Below are 11,964 nucleotides of genomic sequence, written 5' to 3'. Positions count from 1 at the left end.
GTTCTCCACTACTTCCTACTCGTATTTTCTTGAACGTAAGTGCATTAAAATTGTATATAACTCCATCTTTAATCTCCAACTATTTGTTAGTAATTTCAACAGTTGTTTTTGGCATATTAATAACTAATTGCAAATGATATAAGGATGGGGTAAAATAAAATACCGTGGCTAAAATAAATATTTATTGGGTATAAAATTTGGGCACAAAGTTTGGTTTCTACAACACTAAATTTACAAAGTTGTCAAGTCAACCATTAGCCATAACAGTTCATGCTACACATAGGACCCATCTTTTAACTTTAACGGTTTCCGTATTCCCCAAAGGACCATTAATATAAGCACCTCATATATAGAAAATTAAGACTCATTTTCGAATAATTGAAGTAATTACATTTTGTTAGATTTAGTGGATTTGTAAAATGCAATTTTGTTCAATGGTAACTTATTAAATTAGGCCAACTTTGTTAAGTTAAAAACAACAATTTTTGAAAAGATACTTTAGAGTTAACCAAACCGATTATAATTGCAATTTGCACTACAGTAAAGTACTGTTTTAATTTTAGTCAAAATACCTTAAAACCTTTTAAAGTTTAAAATTTATTTAACATTCCGATATGTATTGGAATTTACAGTTCTTATAACGTTTTACTAAACCGTGATCTCGCTGATAGCTGCTGCAGGTATTGACGATCGTTTAGGCCTCGGCATCTGCGGCGGGCTCGGCGCCGGGGGTATAAGTGGACCTAGGGACTTGACGGAACCGTTCTTGGAAGGCAAATGAGTCAAGACCATAATAGGAGACTCTGTGTCCATGTCTAGAACAACACTGGTCGAATGCTTCAGCCCGTGCTGAGTCCGCAGTCGCTTCTGTTGTTCCAGCGCTTTCAGCTCTATCCTCGTCTTGTCGCGCTGGTAGTAGACTGCGGCGCACACCAGGAGATTCAGCACGAGCAGGCTGACGCCTATGGTGACCGTCATGGTGAGGATGGGTAGGTAGGTGACCTCTCTGATGTCAGCGTCGCTGTCGGAGGAGTTGCGGTACCCTCGTGTTGTGTAGAGGTTAACACAAGTTGTCACCATCGTTTCCATTGTGGTTATAGGAAGAATTACCTGTGAGTTCAAGTTTGTTAATATTTAGTAGTTGGATGTTTAGCAGTTGAGAATTTGAGTTTTTAAAGTATTAATGAACTAATTGTTTTGATTTGTAAAGAGATATTTAATTTGAGATACAGGTAAGGTTTATTGAAGTTATGAAAAGTAAAAAAAAGATTTTGCAAGCAAAATGATTTCGTAAGTTTTTTATTAGTTTCTTTAGAATAATATATTTTATCTTTTGAATAAATAGAACAAAAGGTCTTCCTAAATAACGGCCACCACTAGTCCTACCTCTGATACCGTGACATTTTCTCTCCTAGGGTCGGGCCGGACCAACCCCGTATACAATTCAAGGTCATGATGATTGTGGAAACGGTTATGTCTTGTATGGACGTCCTCCATACCAGCTCGATGAAGCTCTGGGATTAGCTGTAGCCAGATAGATAGATGGTGCGATCTAAAGTGATTTTTCGTTTTCGGTCTTAAGCCTGTAAATAAATAAAATGGATTAAACAAGGGCGTAACTTGACTATTTTAGATAGTTTACAAGAAAGTTATGTAAGCACTTAAATTCATTTTTCTCATTCCTTGTACACCAATTCCTCTAGAAATATATGACATATAAGGGTCGTCATTTTTCGTCACATTTAATAAACATAGTAAGTGTTGAGATAGCAAGATGTATTGTATTGTGGTGTTGATTTTTACCGAATAAGAACAAAATACCTCGTCCTTAGCAAACCTGTAGACTAAGCTAATTTTAATTTACATGACTAGATTTTTAATAAAATATTTTCCTAAAATTATCATATTTATTTCCTATTTAAATAACATTGAATTTAATGAGTACCTACTCAGGCTTGCTTCCACAGGGAAGATAGTTAGGTGTGTTTTGTAATTAAATTGTTGATAGCTAAATATGAAGTAAACTAAATATGCTAAATTTGTTTAAAAAATATTTGCAAACAAGAAAATGACAACAGTTGATTTATTCATCATAAGAAGTACATGGTAATTTTTAATTTTAATTTTTTTTATTTCTTCGTAATCGTTAGGCATACAATAACTTTTCAATATGCTGAATTATTATTTTTCAAGCTCTACAATGGTTTAAAAAGATATTTTAAATTTTTTTGATCCAAAATTGGGAAAACTGATTTTTACTCCATAAAAGTTTAACTTTGATAAAACGGTGTTTACATCTTTTATTACATATTACATATTACATAACACATACACATATTTATATATTTACAACATTTTCATGAATCAAACATAAGCAATCATTTTTAGATAATATAACCCAAAACTCACTACCCTTAATGTATTTCCTTAATATATTACCTCACTTTTGTACCCTCGCTTATGCAGTATGTTTTACGTTTTATATTGCAATTAAAATAATTTCACTGTGGATGTCAAGGTCAAGCAAAAACTGAACATAAATTAGTAACACATTATATTATTTAACCCTACATTGTGTTTTTAAAACCTCAGATTACATATGTATTTTAAATTCTGATCCTAATCCCGGCTTGTTGGTTAAATAATAAGAATACAAGATGATTTGGTAGAAATGAATAAGGTCAAGATCGTTATGTTTTTCATTCATGATTTCATAGGACGCGGAGGATCTTCTAATCTTCTGGTCTGCATTATGTATACACACTCGCATTATGAACTCCTAATTGGCTAGCCTCATTCGCTCTTCATTGAATATAAAACGAGAACAGCCCTGATTAAGTTTTCATAATATATTCCACAAAAGATATAGCTTGTTAACCTTGTATTTTGAATAAATTGTAAGTATTATCGTAGCTTAAATGGTTAACATTTTAATTCCCAGTAAAAATATTTTACTTTAAATTTTTTTTAAGTAAATTATTTTAATTTAATTTTTTTTATTTATTCCCAAAAGGAAAGGAAGGAGTAACCGTTTTAACGTACTTCGGTAGAAAATATAAGTATAATCTTACACTATATTATTTATACACTAAGCCTTAACATGATTTTAGTTCAAACTTAATTACGTAAATATTTATATGGATGCATGAAATTTACATTCATGAAACTACGTAAATACTTTTATGGAAATATAGTCGAAAAAATTTGTAACAAATCATCAACTTGTATGCATTCCTAGATATGTTTCGAACTTTCTGCAGACCTATCCAGTTTTTGTACATTTTAAGCTTAAAATTATCTTCACGTTAAGGCAATAAGCTATACTCGTGGATATTTTATATACTAATATTATACTTACTGATATCCAAATACTTTTGATGGGTTGAGTCGTATTGATCCCAGGTGAGTGACCGAAAGCGATTTTTTTCTTTTGAAACTGGAAGAAATTGGTCCTTGGATTCCTTTGAGTTTGGATTGCTGCAAATACAAACAATATGATTGTATGTTTTCTTTTTTTAGCGAATTTCCCATATAGGGAATAAGCTATTACCGTAGTACTCATGGTAAGACCTGGACCCAGGACCGATTTAATTTTTCATTTTGAGGTCCCTAGAGGCCAAAAACACCATCCGTTCAAATTCATATATATATATGTGTCCGTTAGCGCGATAACTCGAGCAAAAATGATCCGATTTTGATGAAATTTGGTACAAACGTGTAAATCTACATTTATTCGAACGAGTTCGCGATCCAGCATAATCGGACCATGGGAACGGGGGTTTATGGGGGGTTTTATGGGGTAAAAATGGGTTTTTCAAATTTTTGACCCTAAAAACAAAAAAATTGCAATTTCTTTCTAAATCATTTTGTAGAGCTTAAAAAAGAGTTAATTTAGTATATTGAAGCGCTGTTTTATGCCTAACGGTCACAGAGAAAATTCAAAAATAGTGTAATTTAAAATTCCCATGTTACTCTAATCGAGAAAATGAAAATTGTTGTAGCTTACTTGTTTATGGATACCTAAATTTTATCAATATAGTCCATCAACTATATTGATAAAATTTGGCAAATTTATTTATTTCATCCTATACTATTGAGGTATGGTCAAAAATCACTTTTTACCTTCCCCGTAGCAGCAAACCTAAGCACTCATTAAATCTAATGTTATTTAAATAGGGAATAAATACCTATGTCTTATTTATGGAAATATTTTAGTAAAAATGTAATCAGAGAAGTTGAAATTCGCTTAGTCTGCAGGTTTGCTGCGGCGGGGGTATTAGAAGAAGAAGAAGAAAAAGAAGAAAAAGTGTTTATTGAAATAAAATATCAATACAGTGTTTTTACATAAACACAAAGAACAATGGTCAAAGACCGTCTGTTTTGTGGTTGACATACTGATTTTACAATATTTTAAAACACATTAAAAAAGAGTCCATAAATCACAAACTATAATTCATTAAATAAACTGATTTCTAGTAACAAATACACAAATAGCACTACATAGTAAAAAGGATCAGTTAGCAAATGAATCAAAAATAAAATTTAAAATATAGCCTATTGAGAATCTGAATTTATTCTACAAACAGCAATAAAATATAAGTAATAATAAAAAATAAAATAAAAACAAGCCTATTTTTACTTAGACAAATACTTAACAAACAATATTTTATACATTTTTAAGTACATAAATTTTCCCACTTTTGTATTGATATCTCAATTATTAAATTTACCGCTGCGGCGGGGGTATTATATATTTACACCTAAAGAGTATCCATTAAAAGTTTTCCTACGATTGCCTGTGAAGAGCTAATTGAATAAGAGCATTATTTATATTGAAGAAGAAAAGGCTTTGATCTTGAGTTATGCTTTAGATTAGGAGAAGTCAAATTTGGGCCTACACTAAAAAACTCTAAAATCAGTTTCTTAAAATACTAAAACATCCATAATATTAATATTTTTTATAAACATTGTTTAAAAGCCATATAGAGTTATTCTTAATAGTTTGCAGGTAAAGAGGCAACGGTTACGTAAAATTTCAATGACTTTCCATGAAACCAAAATAACCCTAATGAGCAATCATACTATTTGTGAGTTTTTATTCTTGATCCAACCAAATGTCCCCTGTTACTACCATAGATTAGAGGAGCAAAAAATAAGTAGAGTGTACTCCTAAGGTACTACTATGGTACTACTAATACTTTTTATAAGTTGTTTTCAACCTTAGATACTTTTCAAGCTTAACAAATTACTGACATGTTGTTGGTGTTAGGAAACATTTATAAAATATGTTAGGATGTTAGAATGATTCTACACAGGCAAAATATTCTCAACTTGTTTTTAATGGGAAATATTAATTTTAAAATACTGTTTTTTCTGCTATATTGTTTCCAAACGTTAACAAAATTCAACCCTTGTATGGTACTAGTGAAGTATATCTTAGGAAACGATAGGGTTAGCCAAACTAAATCCTTTACAAAGGTAACGAAACATATAGTGTCAATTTTTTAGGAACCTACAATAGATAAGTGTTGTTCCTACAAGGGTGGCACATATAGGCAGGATTTACTCATCAAATGGTTCATGCACTTACCCAACTCTAACGAAGTTTGCTACACTAGTCATGAACCCTTCAGCCAGTGCGACCTCTGCTCTTGTGAAGTTCCTGGGGAAATGACCCAGCTGATCAACCAGAGGAGCTCCAAACAGGTAGGCAAGCTCCTCGCCATGTGCCACCCCTAGCCTCTACGACAACAGAAGAAACTATACGGGAGAATGTTACTCTACAACAACGATGTAATGCTGTAGATACAGTATTCAGAGATGTGCTTTAATACCTTGTTTATGGTCCGATACATCATACTATGGCTCCACCACTATGGTTTTCCAAGATTCCTTTTCAAAACTATGACCTCAATCGTATTTGAGGTGCACGAGTGCACTATTAATCAACACGACTTTGACTTACGACTATCAGTGTAATTACAGTACAACTTTTGTTAATTTTTTAAATTATTGTATACTAAGTACTTTCTTAAATTTGAGTCAATTTCATAAGCCCATAACATCACCACAATAATCTACTATTAACAGTCAACAGCACCATATAAGTGATTTTCTTTTGTTAGGACGCTAGGCAAGAGCCCTGAATTGTTTTTCACATTACCTCAGGCTAGACCTAGGGGGTACGGCAATATCACTTAGATAAAATCCATTGGTGATTTGGCGGAATTTGAACCCGGGACCCCAGGAACCGGAGTCCCACGCTCTAACCACTAGACCAGCTCGCTCCCCACCATATATAAGTGAATAGAGTCGATGTGTATTAAGTTCTGGTAACTCCATAAGAACCATTGGGTGATACTAATTAATAAATCCATACAATAAGCAATCAAATATAATTAAAAAAATTAAGATGGTTCTAATTATTTGTGTATTTACATAGAAGTAAGATACAGAGAAAACATTTGATAGTACACTTAAGTGGTGTCTAGCACTAGTGCTGGTGTCTAGGCCAATGTCCAACACGGGGGTAGGTTGGTTCCGCATTTGCTACCTACACTAATCCGGGTCCCGTAGGGTGGGTTATAATCTGGTAGGTCAGTTCCGCATTTGACGGCTTCAACAATAGATCTCTTGAAATTGTAAAGATCAGTGAAGCGTACAAAAATGCCAGTCAACCGAAATAATCCATAAAAATAAGCAAGTTCTGAATGAGTTAAAGTTGAAGTAGCATGTTCCAGTTGTAACGATTTCTCTAGTTTTTTACCATAGCTGATGCAGATATTTCTTTCACCGATCCCAATCTTAGAAGGCGAAGATTATTATTGATTATTATTATATTGAAGATTATTATCCCAATCATTATTGCGAAGCCGCAATCTTAAAACTAAAAAAATCACATTACACCAGCTGCTGCTTAAATACGCTTATGTTACAAAATGCTAATAGCTCAGTTGGTAAAATAAACCTGTCACAGGAAAAACTTTAAACTTTGTAAGCATCTTATAACAAATTAAAAATATAAAACAAAACTAGTGTACCTGTTGCTCAAAATCGAGCAGTTGTCTAGTACCGGCACTACAGAAGCTATATTAAAACTAGTAGTCATAATTTTCTATGAGTTTAAAAGACCCTATTAAAAGCGTATGCAACTAATGGAAATACATACGCATAGATACGCATGGATAATAACAGTTATAATAAACACGTCTTGTAAATACTGACAACAAACTAAATATGTTCTCTGCTGTATTCCCTGTAGTAAACAATGCGGTGCAACATTTCTAGGAATTCCCAAAAAAATATTTCCTAAAATATGGGAATCGGGGGAAGATAGTATTTGTAGTACGCGGGGATGGTATGTGGCTGCAATCACTTGGAGAATTCAAGCATCTAGACCGCGTGCTATTCTGTGTGTTCATAGATTTTTTACATAACTATTATCACAACTAATCATAGTGTGTACGGTATCTGTGCAGTGTTATTACTAAATAGTCAAATCAGTATTATTACTAAGATCAATTTTGTTAACATTTATGAAACAGGTGATTTTCTTACATCCTAAACCTAAAATATGTAGAGTTTGTATCATAAATATTCCGAATTTCGAATCGGATACAAGGGTATCCAATCTTTGGATATTTAACTTAAATTTGTTCAATATTCATTCTACGTCGGCTTTTAGTGAGGCTAATTACCCTTGTCTAATGGAGTGTAACCCACCTTTGTCAATATAAATGCGGAAATAACCTACCTACTTAAGGGGCCCACCAGATTCAAATGCGGAACGAACCTACCCATTTATGGCCCTAGGGTCATTATCTGCGGAACTAACCTACCACCGTCCAACACCACCCCCTCTCCCTCATGTAGTATTATGCTCAAGGAGGAAGAAGATCCTTGTACCCCGTGTGATAGGAATTTCCGTACAGTGCTCGTCGTTTGGGCTCTTCTTCCTCGTAACATCTACTTCCGAAAAGACGTAAAGGTGAAACTGCACGGTTTTCCATATGCAAGTTCCCTCTGTACCTCACTTCTTTAAGTTTTTCCTCTACAATATCAATCTTGCCAACTCCCCAAAAAATATAACATTTTTTAAGTACACAGATCAAGTACAAGCAAACGCTCAATGTCAACAATTACCTGAGCATAGTCCCCATGCTTGGTCTGGTGGTCGAACACATAGAAGTACGTCGCTCCTCTACTCGCTGAGCTGAACAAGTCCGCAGTCTTCACAACGGGGGCCACATACTGTGCATCACTGAGGGCCGCGACAGTAGCGTCCCTGGTGTTTACAGGGTGAACTACTGTGCGTTCCCAGTCCGTGTATTCGTTCACGATGGTCACAAAGATCTCTGGTAGGTGGTATTCGTAGGCGTTGCGAACGTAGGTGCGTAGAATACGATCCCTTCGCGAGTGGTCAAACCCCGCCTTTGAAAAGAATAATTTAGCTTTTCTGAGTTAACTTCCATATTTGGATAGCGAGATTTTATAGCTTCTTGAAAGTAAAGAGTGTTTTGAAATATTGTAAGGGATTTGTCTTTCTGTAGAAGGAATCATAGGTATGTTTGTTTTTATTCAATGAAAGCTACGGAATTTGAACCAACAAAATCTCTACGTATAATTGTGTTCCAATTTTAACCCAAGCCACCTACTAAAAGTAGTATGTCTAAATCAATGGTGGTAGTTTTCATACTGTTTAGTATCCAAGGCATGTGTTTTACATTGCTTTACTTTTAAATGTACTGTATATATACTTACAATAACAAATGCTGTATACAATTTAAGAAAGAATCCTAATCGGGGATTCTAAATGTTCCTTGAGGTTTTATAATAATTATTTGTAGCAAATATAGTATAATTTTGAGGTTGTAGGGTACTTTATTTTACCAGCTTCTTGTGGCTATTTCGGGATGATGTCTTATACGTCGAGGGTTTTCATCGAGTTAATGTAATATGAAAGTAATGCCTGTATCGTATAATATTTGCATTACCTGAAGATCGGATGATGTGAACCAGCCAATAGCCTCTGCAGTTACTACACCTAACATTACGTCGACCTCCCGTGCTGCGTAGTCCTCGTGATCTCCGGAATACCCGGGTCTCACCACCACGCCGTCCAGGCTCGGGCCGAAGGAGTGGAGGAAGGCTGGCGGTCTAACGTCTGCCTTCAAGATCTCCTCAACCGGTACCTGGAATGTATCGAACGTTACTTAAATTAATGCAGAGTGGCTTGGTAATAGGCCTAGTATATGACCTAAACCTATGTTCAAATGTCGAGAAAAAACACAAAAATTAGTTGCAGGACAATATAAAAGTGTGCGAGTGTTATCAACAGCTAAACTAGTTAATTTACCTCTGTACTTGACAACGAGATGAAAACACAGCGCATTATGGTTTGAATATACTTCGGGAAAATTTGTTTAATACTATTGAGAAACATTAAATCAAAATTACACGGAAACTTACAGGTCAGTGTAACGAAACAATAGGTAACTAGTTTACATTTTTAAACTAATTCAAATGTAATAAGGAATTAAATTAAGTTAGTGCTACATATTTAGGAGTGTGTATTTGTAGTTAAATCAGACTTTCTCCGAAAAAACCTTTGCATTTCAAATAGAGCTAATGATACCTTTTGATAAACATTGACTTGTCAGATTGCTGTTTGGTAAAATGTAGTAAAACTGGGCATCTCCCCTTACACTACTGATTTTTTATATTGGTTTTAATTTTAACAAAAATCCGTCAGGTGACACTTTATTCTGAACTTTTGCAACGTTTATTAACTAACATGCAGGATCTTTTCTGGAAACCCTTCTCCTTCACAGGGAAATACTAAGTTACAGAACAGCATCAGCTAATGAAAGACAATACTTATTTCAACGTATCCAGAACGTAAAATTCCAGTTCACGTTTTCCTTCAAAAGTATTTTTCTCTTTAAATATTGTGTGAATACATATAGTACCGTAATTGAGTTAGTGTACATACCTCCTGTAGACAGCCGACAACGTCCACATGGTCAGTACAGTTGACTTGAGAAGCGAGGACGGTAGCAGCGGAGACTGGGTCTTCTACCAGAGCCCAGCTGCTGAGAGCTGACCCAGACAACAGCAAGACCCGGTGGAATAGACCTAAACACCGAACAGGTGTTACACAAACTATGACGAAGAAGTGTACAACCGATTCGTATCTTCTAATTTGTCTTTATGGATACTGAAACCAAGGTCATATTTGCGGACTTGATATACAATATTGTGTCTAAATCAAATTTAATTTTTGTGCTTAATGGTGGAAAATGTATGATACTACACAATTTCTAATCTACACGAACTAAAAGGTGAAAGTTTATTTTAGGCTTGAAATTCTATGTGTGTTCTTTCCTTGCAAGGTGTTTTTTTCAACTATATTCTTGAGATTTGAATGAAAAAATCAACTCTTTGTACCCGTTTTATTTAGTTTAATTTCGTTCCCAGTTTGATTGTATTTTAGGTTTCTAAAAACAATAATCAGTAAACGGTTATGTTTTTTTTGATGAAACTTTAGTACTCCTTTTAGAGAAGGCCTTTTTTCGTAATTTAGTAAATTGGGTAGTTGTATCTGAAAATATGAGAAATCACTATTCTGATGTTTGTAGAAAGTCGTTTACATACGTTCAAGGTTGATTCATACATATCAGTTCCGGCACGTCACAGTACAGTCAAATCAGTCACGTCACAGTAAAAAATATTCTTTTATGGATTTTCTATTGCGCTATCGACACTAATTTGGCTCAGGTCCGTCAGTTGTTCTGCCGGCGTTCGTCAGTCAATTTCAGATTACTCACCACCGATATTTTCGGATTGTTCGGATGCCTGACCGACGTGTTTGAGGTAATAAAATAGTCTTTTTGTTATTTAAATTATTGTTTTTATATTTCATGTACTGTTTGTGACAACCAACTTCAAGGACGATGAAAGTTTGATAGAGTGTTGTGTTTTAATTAAAAATTCTTGACTGTAACATAATTTTTAGTACAATGACGGAAAACTGGCTGAAACCAACTGACGGACAGTTGACTGAGAAACTGCGGTTGCAGCTGAGACTGACCTGTGACTGGACTGTTATGTGTGAATCGACCTTTACGTTTATTTCTATATTTTTTCCCCAACTAAGCACTAAGCATGGTAATAAACTTAGCATATTCCAAAGGACGTACCAGCCATGACAGCAGGTGAGATGGCCAAGAAGTGGACACACGCGGCACCAGTACCATGACCCGCCACGGTCACTCTGGTCGGGTCACCTCCAAACTTGTCAATGTTCTGCTGGACCCACTGCAGAGCTGCGATCTGGTCCATCAATCCACTGTTGGCAATACGAGGCCGGGAGTCCGGGTCATTGTTGAGGTTTAGGAACCCTGGAAATGAAAATCCTTCTTTATTGAGGCAAACTTAGGACCTCATGGTCCTTTCTTAAAGTTAACCTCTATAACATTAACCAATAATTAACCTGGAACACAGAGATGTATAATTTATTAGGCATTAAGTAGTTAATAAGTAACTGCCCAAGTGCATACTACTTAAAGCAAGCTACTTCAGGTTTGATGACAAAAGTCTTGAGTCATTGGTGAAGATGTAAGAAATATGATGGCTCAAACGTTAGGCTTATCAAGAACCATAATGTATATTTCTTATATTTATTTTTTTTACCCAAGACAGTGGATTTTTCAAAGTCAATTTTAACACTTTTAAGGGGAAGCAATCCAAGCCTATTAGTTCTTTGGTTGTGCCGAAAATCGCACCAATCTCTCCCTTATCGAAATCCGAGACGCTAACCAATGGGCTAGCAACACACCATTGTAATTTGAATAATCAAATAATTATAAGGTTTTTACTAGGGGGAACTAAATTTAAGAGTTTTAAATGGTTTTCATTACGTAAATAAGAAATTATTATACCAAATTTAGCATAAAATGGCCTTAT

General features: G+C 34.7%; 1 protein-coding gene across 1 annotated transcript in view; it reads right to left on the bottom strand.

The window, feature by feature from the left end:
• Positions 1-648: 648 nt before the first annotated feature.
• Positions 649-11,964, bottom strand: part of LOC129003550 (neuroligin-4, X-linked-like) — a 30,679-nt gene continuing 19,363 nt past the window's right edge. Inside the window, exons 7-14 of the mRNA XM_054431847.1 lie at positions 11,199-11,399; positions 9,992-10,134; positions 8,994-9,191; positions 8,143-8,430; positions 5,591-5,742; positions 3,359-3,477; positions 1,387-1,583; positions 649-1,110 (exon numbers count right to left, since the gene is read on the bottom strand). Of these exons, the coding sequence (XP_054287822.1) occupies positions 649-1,110; positions 1,387-1,583; positions 3,359-3,477; positions 5,591-5,742; positions 8,143-8,430; positions 8,994-9,191; positions 9,992-10,134; positions 11,199-11,399 (1,760 nt within the window). The remainder of the gene's footprint in view (positions 1,111-1,386; positions 1,584-3,358; positions 3,478-5,590; positions 5,743-8,142; positions 8,431-8,993; positions 9,192-9,991; positions 10,135-11,198; positions 11,400-11,964) is intronic.

This window comes from Macrosteles quadrilineatus, unplaced genomic scaffold, assembly GCF_028750875.1.
Source record: "Macrosteles quadrilineatus isolate MER2022 unplaced genomic scaffold, UCM_ALF_1.0 Scaffold_9__3_contigs__length_116548681, whole genome shotgun sequence".
NCBI classification, from domain to species: Eukaryota; Metazoa; Arthropoda; class Insecta; order Hemiptera; family Cicadellidae; genus Macrosteles; species Macrosteles quadrilineatus.
This window is presented reverse-complemented; position numbering and strand designations above follow the sequence as displayed.